The sequence below is a fragment of the Lycorma delicatula genome, chromosome 4, assembly GCF_047948215.1.
Source record: "Lycorma delicatula isolate Av1 chromosome 4, ASM4794821v1, whole genome shotgun sequence".
Taxonomy (NCBI): domain Eukaryota; kingdom Metazoa; phylum Arthropoda; class Insecta; order Hemiptera; family Fulgoridae; genus Lycorma; species Lycorma delicatula.
The window spans coordinates 78,269,240-78,287,460 of record NC_134458.1 but is presented as its reverse complement, the minus strand read 5'-3'; the positions used below and the strand labels follow the sequence as shown (position 1 = coordinate 78,287,460).

At 32.0% G+C, this 18,221-nt stretch overlaps 1 protein-coding gene across 1 annotated transcript in view; it reads left to right on the top strand.

The window, feature by feature from the left end:
- Positions 1-18,221, top strand: part of Mybbp1A (MYB binding protein 1a) — a 60,010-nt gene that overhangs the window by 34,574 nt on the left and 7,215 nt on the right. Inside the window, exons 16-17 of the mRNA XM_075363401.1 lie at positions 6,640-6,793; positions 15,855-16,104. Coding sequence (XP_075219516.1) covers positions 6,640-6,793; positions 15,855-16,104 — 404 coding nt within the window. The remainder of the gene's footprint in view (positions 1-6,639; positions 6,794-15,854; positions 16,105-18,221) is intronic.

Genomic DNA, 18,221 nt, shown 5'->3' with positions numbered 1-18,221 from the left:
GATTATTATAATTTGTTAACTGCTTTCAACTGGCACACTATCAGTTTAAATAATTTTGGTTGTTACTATAAGTAATTATTTTTCCTTCATGTTTCTTTGTTCATAAAAAAAGTTTATTTTATTTTTGTTATTAACTGTTACATTTTTCATTTACACAATAATGTAGCTATATAAAATGGTTATGAACTTCTTTTGTTTCCTTATTTATTTTTCTGTTTGTTGTTAAGATAACAAAGTGTTTAATTATCTGATATATAGACAAATACAGAAGATGTTATTCTCCTCGACTCTGTTATCACTAATTATCCAATTTTGTAGACAGCTAAAAAGCTGAAATAGCATTATTTTCAAGGAGGTGTTTGTTTTGGAAAAATAAGTAAAATTTTGTTTAATAATTCCTAGGGGGTTCCCTAAGGTTAAAAGTATATGGTTTACGAATAGATATTTCAGTATGTTTATATATATAATAACTTCCTGAAAATTCAAATATTTCATCAACAACTGATCACTGTGCCAAATAACTTCAAATAACAACAAAAACAACCACCAAACATAGTAACAGAACTTAAAAAACTAATACCAAAATCCTATTTGGCATTGAGTTGTGTTGTTCAAGTTCTGTGGATTTTGTGAAAGTTGTTTTGTGGATATTGAAGTTCGTATTTCCAAGTTTTTAGTTTTACTTTTTGTTGATGTATTTTTAGAAGTTTATATCGACTGATGATGAGGAATACCGTGAAAGCTGACTTCTGGTATTAGCTTTCTAAGTTCTGTTATTGTGTTTGGTGGTTGTTTTGTTGTTATTTGATATGTATATATATATAGTTTTCCTCAAAGAACCATATTGAATAAAACTGTTTACATTTATTAAGACAATTTTTTCAAGATGTTCCTCTCTTATTCTCTATAGAATCATTTATATATATAAATGATTAAACATTAACTTCTGTCGGTTGAAAATGATAGCCTGCTGGATAGATTTTTATCCTTAGAAATGGGCTGTTTTGGATTCTTAATGGTGGCCCTGAAAAGGACCGTTGGTGCATTTGATGAGGTAGCATTGTAAAGGGTTATTGACTCCAATTGCTGGTCTCCTGCGACATTGGTTCAGCTCAATGGGTTGTAGTCAGGGAGTTGCAGCTCGCCCATTGGAGTTGGACTGAGCTTTCTCTCATTGGCAGTTAAGTTCCCACTAAAGTGTGGCAGTAGTGTGGGGTTCTCAGAGTTCCGCACTGTGAGGTCAGCACAGGTTGTCTTTCGCCAAGGGATCTCCCCAAGCAGCACTCGTCTGACTTCATCTTCATTGCTGTGTCTCAGGCTTCATGCTAGGCTGGCCAGGCCTACTGCTTCATTGAGAATGTGCCTTCTGCAGGCAGTCCCATGTTGAGCCAGGGTTGGTCAGCAAGCATGTTGGTCAGGCCACCAGCGAGGACGTTTGAAGCCTGGCAGGCTGGGGTAGAAACACGGAGTCTGCGCCTAGCAGTTCCCTCAGGAAGCTGGCCAGGCTTACTGCTCCAGCAAGGATCCCTCCTGGCTTACTGCCAGGAGGTCCCACATTGGGTCAGCCAGGAGACTTCTTGTTTTTGTTCTGTTGATGGTGATCTGAGAGTGAATGCTTTAGCGGAATGGAATGCAAAGATGTCATAGGGGATACATAACCTCTTATTCATCACATCAGCCCACTTGCTGCTTGATCTTTATTAATATCTGGCAGTTATTTATTTATTTAATGGCAGTTATATATTTGTTTTTGTTTTAGAACGGAATTGGGGATTGCATTTCGATCCTTTGTAGATCGATTTGAATATATTATTGATTACTTGGGTTATTCTTGGCAGACTAGCAATGTATCTGCATCTTTCTCCTGGTATTATTCCCCTTCAGACCATCCGCTGAAGACACTTCAGTTTAGCAGTTAAGTGTCTGATGAGAGCGTAGTTATTGGAGGGTCCAGTGCACTGTTCACAGAGGGAGTTGCATGTGTTGTCAGTGGGCCAATAATTGTAAAATGAAGGAAGGGAGAATGGTGAATCTAGGTTTTGTAGATTCTTCTTTCTCTTCTTCTTTTTCTTCTGCTTCTTCTTACAGCAGCTGAGCCGAGTTCACTGCAGTGGGATGTTCTTTTCATTTTTTCTTTTTACCTGACACTCCGTGTTTTTCTTTGGTTGTAAACATTTATATCCTTAACCTTAGTAAGACTTGTGAGACCTGGGAAGGGCATCACAACTGAGAGTATACAGGCCTCTTTGCTCTCTCTGTCGGAATTTGCTGAATTTCTTCCCCCATCTCTGTCATGGACCACAGTAATGTTATTGTCTTATTACTGGCATCGTAGTGTAATGTGGCATTTCTGATGAATCTTGGTGCTCCAAATATCATCTTCAATGTGATGTTTTGGAAAACTTCCAGCTACTGCTGGAGTTTGGAGTACACCAATGCCCCTCTGCCAGGAAGGAGTATGTTAAAATTGGAACACGTAGAATTGTGGGGTAGTAATTAGTAGGATAAATTAATACCTTCATATCCAGTGGGAAGGGACTTGTGTGTAAGTATTGGGCATAGGGAGGCTCTGGATGCCTTCACCTTTTGGGTCACATAATTTATATGTTTTTTCTTACGTAAGCCATTTGTCCAATACGACTCCCAAGTACTTAACTTTGTTTGTATAGGGAATTTCCGCCTGAAATTTCTGTTGCCTGACCAGAGCAAATCACTTGTGTGTGAACAGCACAGCCATGGATTGTGGCAAAGAAGGCTGCATTGACCCCTTTCAAGTGTGGCACATTGTTTATATATGTCATATACAGGAGGAGTTAAAGCATGACTTCCGGCAGTTATTGCTCAAGTGAAGGTTACCCAATCCCTCACGCGAATGGTGAATTGGCTCCCTAACAGGTAACATCATCATATCTATTTGCTCCCTGAGCCAATAGATATGACGACCTGGGACTGTAGACTGAGCTAACTTGTATATTAGGCCGTCATGGCAAACTTTGTCAAATGCCTTGACTATATCCAGAAAAACAGCCGCTGTTACCGCTTTCTTGTATAGGTCATTGACAATGCTCTCTACCAGCCACACCAGCTGGAAAGTTGTCAAGTGGACCTCTCAAAACTCAAATTGTTTAGGCTGGATCTCCGGCCGCAGGTACTGTTGGAGTTGTTTGAGAAAAACTCTTTAGAACAACTTCGACAGCATTGGAAGTAGCATAATCGGACTGTAGTTTCGAAGGAAAAGTAAAATTCCCTGGCTTCAGTAAGCATATGACCTTTGTTGTTTTCCAGCAAGCTGGAAAGTACCCTATATACAAGATCAACAAAAACAGGATGCTAATAGATACTATAATAACCAGATGTTAAAGCATTGCTGATGGGCGATGTGACGCAGTCGATTGTGGCATTGATTTCTTCTGGCATATTCAGTAGTTCTGAATATATCAGCGTAAAATTGCATTGGAATGCCTCATAGAACATCATTCAGTTCACTTACCTTTTAGGTATAGGGGAGGGTCCCGTCTGATCCCTTACTTGGCCCAATTCCAATAGAACTGATGAGTGGTCAGAGCTGAAGTCTTCGATAGTTTCTGTAGTATTCTACCGTTAGTGATTACGACATTGCTATTCCATGAAATATTTGGAGTTGAGGTCGCCCATGAGTGTGATGGGCTCATCCTAGTTCTCCACATATCACCCAGATTGCTCCCGGATACCACCAAGTTGGGCCTGTTGTATGTCAAAATCAGTCAGTATTCCTAGATGCTCTACATGCATGCAGGTCTGCTCCATTACAGTGGTTTGGATATTGACCCACATGTGCATTATTCGCCTGTGGACAAGGATAGCAGTTCCTTCTCTTGTACTACCCTATCAGTCCTATACAAAAAATAGTTATTAGGGTCAGTGATTTGTCCAACTCAGATGAGTCTCTGCCAGCATCACATTTATTTGTAGGTATTTGACATAATTCCTCTCTCTTGCATCTTTGACGCATGACACTGTGTCATGTTCCCTCCACACTTTATGTAGAGTTGTCTTCTGTGGTAATAATTTGAAGAGTGCTTGAATTTTGGCACCTGTGGCATTTGGGGAGAGGCTCCTCACCATCATCTCAACCTGACAAAAATACAAATTTATCATGTCATAGATCTTCCTGGTTTGAGGCGCTTGCTTTAAGGTGATGAGGAGCAGATAGGGGTTTCCCTGCAATTTCTCATGCTCAGTTTCTGACTTATGCCACCTTGTAGACAAAGAAATAGAGTTGATCACCCACCTCCTGGCAGATCACTCAAAAAGGGATCCCCTACACCATAACTTTCAACTCCTTGTCTTTAGGAAGCTGATAGGTGTAGAATGAGATTCCTTTGGAGTCTCAGAAATCTCTCTTTCGCTGGAGCGCATGATAGTGGGGTTCCCTTACTAACATCCATGATTGCAGGTGCTAACTCCAGACAACCTGAAGCAGTGGCTGGCACTACAGAAGTACTAGGTATGATTGCCAACACCTTTTTAGCCCATTTTCAGGCATCAGAACCATTATTCCTTCCTGCACCAGTAGATTCTGGCAAAGGAGAATGGGAGCGTGGTGGGTAACAAGTCGCCATAACTTTATAAAACTAAATTAATTTTTAAGAGTAAGTTGTTTCTAATTCTTAATTTAAATATGAATTCTAAAATTATATGAATTAAGAATTAGTCCTACTAATAATATTAACTATTATAATATTTTAAAAGTTAAATAATCCGTATAAGATGTTTCTTTTAATTATTCACATATTAGTACTACTTATGCAAATTTCAAATTAATAATACTAATATTGTATGAGTGTTCTTAATAGTTAACTACTAAAATATCATTAATTACTTAATAGTATTATTAAAACATTTATTTACCATATTAATACTGTGCAATATTATTTAACATTAAAGTAGTCTTTTATATTATTCTTGAGTAAAAACTAGTTGCCCCTTGTTGCTCTGCAGTGTTATTATTATTACAAAGTAATGTTATATATTTTTAAAAATATTGGCTAAAAATCTATATCACGTCTCACCCCAACCCCCTTTTTTCTTTTTCCTTTCCTACCACAGGTAAAATCTGTGCTCAAAATCTGATTCCAGTTTGTCCAGACATTCTACTGGATGGTAGTGACTCTGATTTTTTTTCTATTATGTTTGATATGGCCTGTAGATGTCTTCAAGCATCACTGGACCTTCAGACTGATTTTGCTCGGAGTAATACCATGGAAAGTTCCTCAGAAGGAATAAATTCTGATTTTTTGAGGACTTCTCAGAAGAAACTCAAGTTTGAGGTCTGATGACATATCTGTGGGTTATTCCAAGCAAAATAATAAAAAATCAGCCCAATCTTTCCAGTAGAACACCCACACTATATATATAAATAGCTTTTTAACCCTTATGTTTTTTATGTACAAGATGATAAATTGTTAGAATTACTACAAAAATACATTTTTCGTATGAAATAATTGCACACATAATTCATTTCCATAGAAACAAAGTTTTTGGTATTAATGAAGTAGGCGATCTATCGCTGTATTTAGTTAGGTAGTTGTTAGATGGCACCACTGAAATGCTGTATTGAAATAAGAAAATAAGTAAAATTATAAATTTAATCTTACCAAACTTAACCTGTGCCCACTTTGCTTGCTAATCTTGGCTAGCAAGATTAGCAACACTGTTAAGTTTGATTAGATTATAATTTTACTTATTTATTTTTTTATTTCAATATAGCATTTCAGTGGTGCAATGTAAGAACTAATTAAAATAATAAATCCTCTACTACATTAACACCAAATTTTTCTTTTGAAATTCATCTGAATCATAATTACAACCACTATTTATTTCTTATTACAAGTTATAAATTTCATTGAAAATATCTAAAAAAAATCAATGTAAAAAATTGTTTCTTTTGTTGAACATAGAAATATTTTTTTAATATTTTTAGTTACAAAGCAATTACATAAAATTGTTTATATGAAAATCTTAAGAAAGATATTTTTTCTGTTAAAAATCTTAATTTCTTTGTAGATATTTTATGATTAAACAAGTTGTTTCTCTGAAAATGTATATTTCTAAAAGAAAAAAAAAATTTAAATACATAATCAAAAAAAGATTTTTATTAAAAGTTTTTTTTTTAAATTTGGTTTCAATTTTTTTTTTTTCTTTATTGGCAAGTGAAAAATGTTTTAAATCATTTTTATAAAACTTGTAAAAATATTTATTTTTTTATTAAAAGTTTTTAGAGAAAAATAATTTTTATTGAAATCATGTTTTCTAACGAGATCAAATTTTTTTAATTAGAAAAAAAAATTTTTTCAATAGAAATATATTTCTAAAAAAGAATATTTAGCCAATAAATATTTTCTATGAAACTAACAATACTTAATACAAATTACATATTTTTCAGAAGCTTTAAACGATTCATTTAATAGATTTTACATTAATATTTTACCAAACAATACAAATGTTTGCTAAAAAAAAACACATTTTTTTAATGAAATATTTTAGAGGACCATAATTTATTTTATATGTTCAGTTTTATTTTATTTATTCAATTTATTAGAATGTGTTTCATTTGTTACTGATTCCTTTTATTATATCTTCATGTTTTTTTTTTCCCAGCTGCATCTGTGTACATAAATATGACACCTCAAATAATAGACTGTTGTACATTTATATTAAAAATATCATTAAGAAAATTGAAGAATATCAAGAAAATGAGACCACTTATTCTTGAAGCATATAAGAAAGCATTACATAACTTCTTCACGAAAAAGTGAGTACTATAAATTTTATATGTAATGAAATATACAGTTTTGCATGAAGAAATTTTGATAAATTTAGATTTTATTTTTCCTTTATATCAGTTATTGTCAACCATTTTAACTCCACGACCTCCAACTCCAACCTAAGGAAACCTAGTTAAAACTATTTGACTGTATTGATAGTGACTGGTATGAACATGCATGTATGAAGTACACAAACATGAGCAATTTACAGGTTCCTACATGTTATATACATGCTCCTTGTAATTTGGTCTGCTTGGATAATATTTGCTGTGAGAGCATCATATTCAAACATGCATATGATATGTTTGAACTCGTCGTGCTCTCAGCAGTACCTTAAAAGAAGTGTAAGGGATTGCAGAACATCAGTTTAGTTTTGAATGCCAAGCATGCATCTGGTGCTTTATTTAAGTTTTTAAAAGTATAGTTTCATTAAAAATAATAATTGAGTTTTCAGTTGTTTGGTGTGCAGTCAAACAGTATAACTGTTTTTTTTCTCTTCAATTTTCAATTAGATTCTTATACAAAATGGGTAAATTTGTAAATGAAGTGAGCCATCTATACCCAGTGAGAATTGTTTAGTAAAAATACAAGATTGTACAATGACAGTTATTTAAATTATGGTTTCACCTCATTGGTTGAAAACCCAAGTGCATTTTTTGCTTTCAAATCATCTCTGATGAAAGCATGAAACCATCAAAATTAATTCTAGACTTCGAAATTTGACATTTGGATCATAAAAGCAAATCTTTGGAATTTTTTGAAATAAAATTACATATGTTGAGAAAACAAGCTTCTATTTATAAATCAAGCCATACTGATAAAGAACAGTTGAAACAACTTATAGCATTAATAGTAAAAAATTTAAAAAAGTTTCTCACGATACAGTATCAAGGTGAATCTATGACATGGCTACCGATGTTTTCGATCAGATAATTGAGAAAGTGAGTTCAAGTAAATTTTTTAGTATTCAGTTTGATGAATCAACAGATGTGGCAAACATTTCTCATCTCTTATGTTTTGTGAGATATGAATGCTATAGGGGCAGATCAATCTAAGAAAAATAATGTGGTTTTGCAAATCAATATGTGGTCATGCAACAGAACCAATGTCTTTTTGATGTTTTTTATGAAGCTACTAAAAACTATAACATAGATTGGACAAAATGCATTGCAGTATGTAGTGTTGGGGCAAAGGCAAAATCAGGAAAGAACAGTGAATTTCTGAAAAAATTAAAAGAACGTCTTATATCAAGGGTGGAATGGACACATTGCTTCCTTCACAGACTTGTCTTGCCACAAAAAATATGCTATAAAATCTCAAACAAATTCTTTCTAAAGCTGTAAAAATGGTTAATTTTATTGAAAGTTGACTACTACAGAATGTTTGCTGAACTACACAATGAAATGGGTGAAAAAAAATTATTATTTTCCATACAGAAGTGAGATGGTTATTGTGGGGGAAAGTATTAACCCGGTTATTGGAATTTTGAGGTAAATTAATATTTTTCCAGGATAAAGAAACACCATTCTCAATGTTTTTGCAGAAAAATGAGTATATGTTGCTGTTGACTTACTTAGGTGATATATTTTCACATTTAAACAACTTGAATGTGAATTTACAAGAACATGATAAAAATATTTTATTAATGACAGACGAAATTCATGCTTTCATTAAGAAGCATGATATCTGGATTATTTGCCTTCAAAGCTAAAAATTTTGATATGTTTCCACTCACTTCAGAGTATATTGAGAAAATTTGGATGAAGAAGATACATTATTCACTACAGTTTGCAGGAAAATGCATTTGCACTATCTAAAAATTCAGTTGTCGGAGTATTTCCCAGAAGATAAAAATGATTTTTCGAAGATGGGTACAGAGTCCATTTAGGGAAATGGTACAGCTTCCAAGTTACCAATTCACATGTGAAGATTTAGATATATTTTGGCTTGCTCGTCGAAGTTGATATGGAAGTTTAGTCAGAGAAGTATTGAAAATGTTAATCTCTTCACCATGTCTTACATCTGCGAAAAGGGTTTTACATCTATGGTTGCTTTATAGACTAAAATTAGAAATCATCTTTTATCACTTGAAAACAATTTACTTTTGTGTTTCTAACATTGATCCACTTATGGAGAAACTTTTAAATGAAAAACAACCGCAACCATCTCAATTTATTTTCTTTACATGTGTATTTATAAAAGTAAGTAATTTGTTTATAATAAATTATTTTTTTCTCATAAAATGATATTGATAATAATAATAACAAACTTTATTGAAATAATATTTACAAACTTAAAATATTCTACAAAAGCAGTATTCTTTGGTCTGTGACTGTCAGAGGGAATTGTAGAGCTAAACAAAAATTTATTATTAAAAATAAAATTCCTGAATCTGAGAAAATATATATTTCCAACCCTTTTTACAGTATTTACTTAATATCGGCCAACCACTTCCATTAAGCTACCACTTCAGATCCTCCATTTCCAAAAATTCCTTGTTAAAAAACTGTAGCCTTATCTCCCATAGAATAGGATAAATTGCCACAAAATGTGCAATATCTTCCTCTCTTTGCATAGAACAAAGCTGAGAGTTAGTAGAAAATGAGTACTTCAGATGAATAAATTCGACTCTTGCTTTAAAAAACCATTTAATTAAATTAAAATGTTCATTACTGTAAACATAATTAATGGCCAAGTCTAGTTCTTTGTAAATTAGATGACTGTGACTGTTGTTCTAAATACCTAAATCTGGTTTCATTTTATTCTTAATCATTTCTATAATATAATTCACTTTAAATTCTGGGTAGATATAGTTGAGTGTTACATTATACTTTCAAACAAGCTCTTTCCATTCATTGTAAAAATATATTCTTTCTTCTATAATATGCCTTGCTAAAACATTTGGATACCTTGTTTCTGGCAGCTTCAAATAATGATGTACGTATTTTAAATGAAGTCTAATTTTATGCAAAAAGATAGACTCCAGTCTGGTTTCCAGATATAAACTATAAGCTGGAGTATCCTGCGGTAAACAAAACATTGTCTTAATAAAAATTCTCTGTAGAATCTCAACCTTATCGTACATCCTAAACCCCCAACTTTGGGCATCGTAACAAATTATCAATCTACACACCACATTAAAAGGAACCAATTTTTTCTCAAATGCTATATTATTGCACAACAGATTACTAAATGTATTCAAGGTCGATTTTGCCAGTTGTAATTTTCCTTAAATTCATTTTCAGAGATAATTTTGATGAAAGTGTTACACCCAAATATTTGTAACTGTTTACAACTTCTCTTCATTCTTCTCCATACCACCACTTTTTATGTTTTGTTAGTTCCCTCCTTCTCGTAAAACCATAATTTTTTATTTACCAAGATTTAACAGTAAATTCCACTTCTGGCAGTACAGTAGCAACCCACTTATCTTCTGTAATGAAATCGGATCTTCAGTTAGCATGATGATATTATCAGCATAAGCTAACAACTTTATTAAAATGCCTATTATATAAACACTCCCCCTACCAAAACCATTTCCAGATCATCAACAAAAAGAAAAAAAGGACTCAACTTGTTTTAGACCTGTTATTGTTTCAAATTTTTCCGTTAACCCATTAGAACTCCATATTTTCACCTGTATTCCACTCTACATTTCCATTAGGAGCTTAATCATTTTAGATGACATTCCTAGTACAACAATTTATAAAAAAGCGCATATCAATCCACTCTGTCAAATGCCATGGACAAGTCAATAAAAAATGGGTACAATTTACGTTTCTGATGCCATTTACTTTTAATGATATTAACTAAATTATGTGTATTATTTCTTGTACTATAACCTCTTTCGAATCTGTCCTGGCATTCCCGCAGTATTCCTTGTTCTGCGCAGAGATTAAGCCGATCTAATAACATATTAAAGAATAACTTTCTGATAGTATTTCTTTCTGTAGTTCTCTATCTTAATTAAATTTCCTTTTTTATATAATGTGAATATTATTGACATTTTAAAGCATTCAGGCACTTTAGTAATTTCATATATTTTATTATAGATCCAACAATTTATCCAATAAAACAGTGGGAGCATTCTTGTAAAACCCATAGGGTATTCGATCTTCTCCCGGCACCTTATTATTTTTACTTCTTTTGATTATACTAAGCAAGTCTGTTAACTGAATCAAGGATTAAAGGCTCGCAGAAAATTATTCTAAAAAAAAAAATATTTGGATTTAAAAGCTTACTAAAATACTGCACCCACTCCGGATCTGTAATATCATTTGCAGAATGAAATATTTTACATTTAAAACAGCAGACCAACTTCCAAAACTCTCCAGAGTCTTTCACTTTTCTGAATTTAACTATACTATCCTCCCAATACTTTTTTCGCACAATTTTTGATAAATTTTATTGAATTTTTTGGTATTTGTGCTTGAAATGTTTTGAATTAGTCCTTTTATACATTCAGAGAAATCTGAACACTTTTTTCCACAATTTGTGGCATTGTATATCAAACCATTCCTGTTTAAAATTTGTAGCTTTTGGACTATCTCCATCATTTATTAATATATCTGTTAATAGGTTTGAATCATGTTCTGGGTCTCCAGACCAAATATTTTCTCTAACTTGTTTTACTTTGTTTTGAAATGATTTTTTGTTTTCCTTTATTCACTTGAAGTTTGGATGAATTGGTGATATGTTATCCAGGATCATTATTGGTGATTCATATTTTACAGTTATTGGCAAACAATCTGAGAAATATTCCTCCTGTACTTGAAAGTTATCTATTATCGACAATAGTTTAACATCTGCCACTGCGAGATCAATTATTGCAGAACCTTGCAATCCAATAAGTGCCATTCCACAGTGGTATCTCCTCTAAAATTACCATTTAAAATCTTGTCTTTTGAATATCTAGACTGGTTCAAAATTCACTAAATACATTTTCTGGAATTACTTGTTCTAATCCCAATCTACTATTAAAATCCCCCAAGCAATAGAAACTGCTCATTTTTGTACTCCGACAAGAGATTGTATAGCTTTTCCAAGTCCAAGCACCATGTATTATAGGTACCACATGCACACTATACGAGGAGAAAGCCATTTTTATAACATTGTAATTACCCAATTTAACTATTTACATATTTTTTTACGCATTTTAATTCCAAACTCAGCTGCCATTTGCTCTACCAAAGTCGGATGTTTTAATTGCAGGAATATACAAAACTAATTAATGTATTCACAAATTATCTAATGTACGAGGGTTATTTTTTTTTCAAGGTCTGACAGTCACAAAATTAAAACCACAGTGAAAATAAAAAAAATTCTATTTCTAACAAGTACTTACATAGTTACACGCTGTTTCTCTACATAGTCGCCACTCCAATTTAGACATTTGTCGTAGCGTAGTACCAACTTTTGAATACCCTCGTCATAGAACGGAGCCGCCTGTGTTTTCAGCCATGTTTCTACGCTGGTCTGCAGCTTGATGTCTTTGCCAAAATGTTGTCCTCCTAGCCAGCGTTTCATGTGAGCAAAGAGGTGAAAATCGGATAGAGCCAAGTCCGGACTGTATGGTGGGTGATCAAACACTTCCCAACGAAAACGCAGCAGGTGCTTCTTTGTTACAGCTGCAGTGTGCGGCCGAGCAATGTCATGGAGAAGACAGTGCCTGATGACAACATTCCTCTCCGTTTATTCTGAATTGCCCTTCGTAGACATTGAAGAGTCACACAGTATGAGGCTGCAGTGATGGTCGTGCCACGTTCCATGAATTCCACCAAGAGAACTCCATTCCGGTCCCAGAACACAGTAGACATACATTTTGCTGTTGGAGAAGGTTCGCTTGAACTTCTTTGGTTTACTGGGAGAATGAGAATGCATCCACTGTTTGGATTGTTCTTTTGTTTCTTCAGTTTCGAAATGGACCCATGTCTCGTCCCCTGTGACAATTTTGTTCAAAAAATCTTCTCCTTCATTGTGGTAGCACTGCAGAAACGTTAGGGAGGCGTCCATTCTCATTGTTTTGTGATGGTCGGACAGCATCTTGGGAACCCATCTCGCACACAGTTTGCGGTACTGAAGTCTCTCACTTACAAAGGTGTAGAAAGCTGACCTTGAAATTTCAGGAAACGAATCACTCAATACAGAAATTGTGAACCGACAATTTTCTTGAATTGCCTCATTCACTTGCCCAACAAGATCATCGGTTGACACTCGCTCCCTTCCCTGACCGCCTGCATCATGAACATCTGTACGTCGTGCTTTAAAGTTCCTGCACCATTGTCGCACTTTGCTGTCATTCATTGAAGTTTCACCTTACACTTTTACTATTACACTTTTACGTCAATGAATTTCAGCTGCATTACACCCCTCAGCCTGAAGAAATTGAATTACCGCACGCACTTCACACTTGGCAGGAGATGCTATTGTTGTAGACATGTTTACGTGCTAGCTGCTTGTTCAGAACTAAATGATGTGACTGAAGGCCAAACTAGAGACGCTGCGTAAGGTTCATCTGATTTTTGCGCGGGTTTTTATTTCGCGACTGATCGGACCTTGAAAAAAATAACCCTTGTATTCTTAAACATTACCAAATTCTCATCATCCATGATAAAAGTTTCAAACAGAAGAAACACTTTTTATTTTCACAGAAACATAAATTATTTATTTTGCTTTTTAATCCACATATATTGTACGCTACAGTATTCACAAGTTCTTGTAACTCCAACTTCCCATTATTAATTATCCTTTGACTTGGTTGATGATGTTGAACCTGTTCTTGGACGAAAAAAGTCAGCCTTCACTGCTGACACTGCTTCTTTTGAGCCCTTACCTATTCATTTCGTTTTTTCACCTTTCTGACCATCCATATCCTCTCTTTCATCCGTACTTTTATATTTCCAGAATATTTCAAAGAATCAATTCTTCTTTGAAATTGCCGTTAACCAACATTCCATCTCGTCACCAATAACAACCAAAATATGAAAAGATTTTGAATCCTGACCAGCAGAGCGCAGAGTTTTCCTAATTTCTAACGGTCTTCCTTTTCTTCCATGTTTCCAAGTCATAGTCCTCATTCACGTAAATTATGCTTCCTTTCATTTTAAACTATGCCACAAAATCTTGGTCTTAGTGATCCTTAAAAGAAAGGAAACCAGCATTGGACTCGTTTCCCTCTCCACTGAGCCAAGCCGTCTCATGTAATGAGGTCCTTTTTATGCACGTTTACTAACATAATATTGTTGAATATATCAATCAATTTGTACTGTAGATTCACAAAATTCTAGTCAAATAACATAAAAAATTAAATTATTTTGTCTCTGGACAGTTTCCAATATTGTCTGTTGTTGTTTAACAGTATTCTTAAGATCCTCCTTTTCTATGGTTAGCTCTTCAGTTTTTCTATTTTTTTCTTCAAGTATCGAATTAATATTTAACTTTCCAATCTCCTTCTTAATAATATCTTCCATGTCTGGTTTTATTTCACTTTTTAGCTGGTCAAGCAGAGCCACCAGAGTAGCCTTATCTACAGCCATGTTTCCAAAATTGTATTCTACGTCTCTCCTCTATATAACATAAATTTATTTTATGAGTATTACCAAATTATGATTTATAAAAGTAATTACGATTTATAAAAAATATAGATATATATTAAAGAGTAAAAGAGTAGACCTGATTCGATAAAAAAATTGCAAATAATTATTACTGCAATAGGCTGTGATACACATTAACAATTACTACAAACAATAAATATTAATATAATATTAAGTTTAAATACACTAAATGATAATTCTTTTTTAAATGTAATTGATATATAATCAGCACCATTTATATTTATAAATATAAATGGTGCTGATTATAATGGTGATTATATTATTAATGATGTTTGATAACAAATGCAATCATAAATTTTATAAATGATTTCAATAATCAAATTCTCCAAGTAGTCCATTAAATAATCAACTTAATGATAAAAATAAGAGGTTACTGCACACCAGAAATAAACCTGATAAGATAAGATGACAAATTATTCAATCCAAGCCAAATGACTAGTAATTCCCTGCTGCAGCAGCATTGTATTTATTTTCTGAATTTCTTTGATCAATATATACAATCGATAAATACAGTGTTACTATCAAACCATATATTCTTATATATTAATGATTGTTGCAGTTTAAATAAACTGGTATAATACCTTGTGTACTTTCTGATACTAACGTTGGCAGTATGAGGTTCCAAGGTCAATCCTAACAAAATTTATCCATCTAAGTAGTAGTTTTAGCCAAACGTCAAGTCTAGTCCTAACCTCACTGTCATGTATCTCATGCTTGTACCAGCTTTAAACTAAAAGAAAATAATTATAAGATACCTAAAGGTATCTTATTTTAAAATTGTGGAAAGTAATTTCCACAATTTTCAAAAAATCACAGATCTCATTTAACTAACGCTATCATTTTGAATTCAGTTATACCAAACAAAGATTTCATTATTGTTTACATGTAAAGATATACGCTAATTTTGCAACCCCCCCTTTCATATCTTCATGACCCCTAGGTTGAGAGAGGCTGCTTTATATGAATTTTATTTAAATTCCTTCCATATATTCATTTTTTATAATAGTCAAGTAAGAAATAAAACTTAAATGTTTGTTTTAAATAGAGTTATCTCCAGTTATCACTAGCGTATAAGATTTCAATTCCACACTTCATCCCTCTGCAAGACTGAGGAGGGACTAGCTAGTGAAGCACCTTCTTCACTAATAGAGCTTATTCGGGTAGTAGCTCTGCTTCTAGGTTGATCATGGATCCACTGTTTTCTATTCAGAAGTTGCGTATAGGGCTCAATCGTTATCAGAGGTGCCTTTCATTTAAAATTAAAGTTTTCTTTTCCTGGTACAATCTATTTATTAACTGACATACTTTCAGGGTACAACTTGTTTTTTGCACTACGTTGATTAGTTATTTCTGTTGCAGAGTAGCTGTTTATTATTTTTTTTTTTTATTATAATTTTATTTTTATTATACTTACAATTTTTTTTTTTTATTTCAGTAATTCAGTTATACCTGTAGGGTTGTTCCAAACTGCATTAAGCCTTCAGTGGGAAGGAGCATTTTCATTAGTCGTGGACATTGTTGATTATGCTTTTAGTTCAGATATCCGTGCATTCCATCAAGGACATGCTCTTCATTTGTTACAGATATTTTTTAAAAATAAACGTTTACTAATTCCTGATATCTGTAAAAAGTATAGTAATGAAATCCAATTAATAACATCAAAAATTATTGAAAACATGCATTTGGTAAGTATTTTCACTTATTTGTTGAAATGTAACTAGAGTAAATGTTTATACCAAATATGGATATTTAAAAATAAATTGATTTTCAAATACATGTACATTTTAAAAAAGTCCATGTTATTTTAATAATGATAAATATTTATATACACTTACATTATTTTTAACATTGTGTAATAAATATTAATTATAAATTACCTTTGTTTGTATTAGCTTGTTTTAGTTATGATAAAGATTTTTTTTTAAATTACCATTTATAGTTAGTTATTTTGTATAACTTGTTTGTAATTACCATTTAGTTTTTATTTATTGTATAATAAGATATTTTCATGGTGCAATTAAACTAAAAAAAACATTTTCTATATAATGTCTAGAAACCTGCAATTCACACTTTAATAAGAAATAAAAATTAGCCTTCGATAGCTTTTTTTTTTTTTTTTTTGATTAGCGTTTTTTATTTATAGCTGTAAGCTATAATAGTTTTTAAATTAAATAACCGTTTAAAAAACTGACTTCAATAAATAGAATAAATAGTGATTAACGTGCATTCTCAGTTTTTTAAATTTTGAATTTTTGTAGTCTATGCCAATTTGAAAACAACCACTGACAATTTACTGACCCTTAATTTGGTGCCAAGTTCAAAAATGTGAAATTTAAAGAATTGGAAAATTATTATTTCTTCTCTTTAATTAATTTTTAAGTTTATTTTACATATTTTAATATTTAAAAAACTAATATTTCTAGATTATAAAAAATTCTGCCCATATGAAAAAGACTTTACAAGAAACTTGAGTTTTGATCAAAATAAAAAAAACTGCTAAGAAACTATTACTGAGAATGAGAAAATATCTGGAATGTGGTATTATTATGTGTTTTTTTTTACCTAATTTTTCCAAACTATTTTTTTAAATCTTTCCGTTAAAATACTTTCAATATCAAAATAACATCATGTTATTTATCATTATATTATACAACAAAAAAATGAAAACTATTTTTAAATGTAAACATTCTAATTTTCCATTTAAATAATTTACACTTAAGTTATTTAAATGGTAAATTTAAATAAGTGTGTCAAAAGTGCAAAAATAAGAATTTTTCTTTAAAATAGGTTATTGATTAATTCATTCATTCATGTTGCTTATTTGATGACCAAAGAATTTTATTTCCATTATTTTATTAATTAAACTATAAAATTAATTATCTATATATGAAAAGTTAAAATTTACATAATTTAAGCTATATTATTAGCTCTGTGGTTAGTGAATTGTGAACATAGGAAAATATGTTAACATAATTTCCCCTATCATTTGCTTTTAATTGTACTTAAAGAAATTGCGTTTATAGTTTGGCTCAATATTATTTAAAAAATTCAAAATTATTTATACATCATGATTATTATTAATTAGAATTTATAATTTATTTTTAATAATTTTAAGTAATAAATCCTGTTTTTATGCTGAGACCTTGTTGGCAGAAGTCCAGGACAATAGATATTATTTGTCCTTATTTTTTCTCATTTATTCCTTGTATGGACTTGTAAGGTTAAGTATTGTTTTATAGAATTAATGGGAAAAAAATTGTATCATTGTCATTTTCACTAAAAACTAGTACTCTGTAATAATTTTTAAATATTCAGTACTGTAAGTGAACAATGTTATTAGCAATTACGGCGCATTTAGTTATATCATTTAATGCGTATCGTAAACATCAGTGTATCAGGCAAACACTGTATAATTAATCCAAAACTTACAAGGTTTTTATAACCTTGTTAAGCTCCTATTCTCTTGTGTGACATTTAAAAATATTAAATGCATTAATTGATGTGTAGAAATTAATTCTTTGTATCATTAGCCCAATTGCAAGTAGCAGCACTTGCTCGTAACTAGCATGTTTAAATTTATTTGTAAAATTTGAAAAAATAATCTGTTATGGAGGAAAGTCTACTTGCAGGTCCAGTCACTTAAGTGCTCTTTTTATATCATAATTAATGAAATTCATTTCATTAAAAATGCCATTTGATTAAAAATAATATTAGAACATATAGTCATTACTGAGAAGCCATGCAAGTTGCACAATTTGTCCAGTCCATATTTTCTATCGGATTTTTTATTGATAGTCTGTCA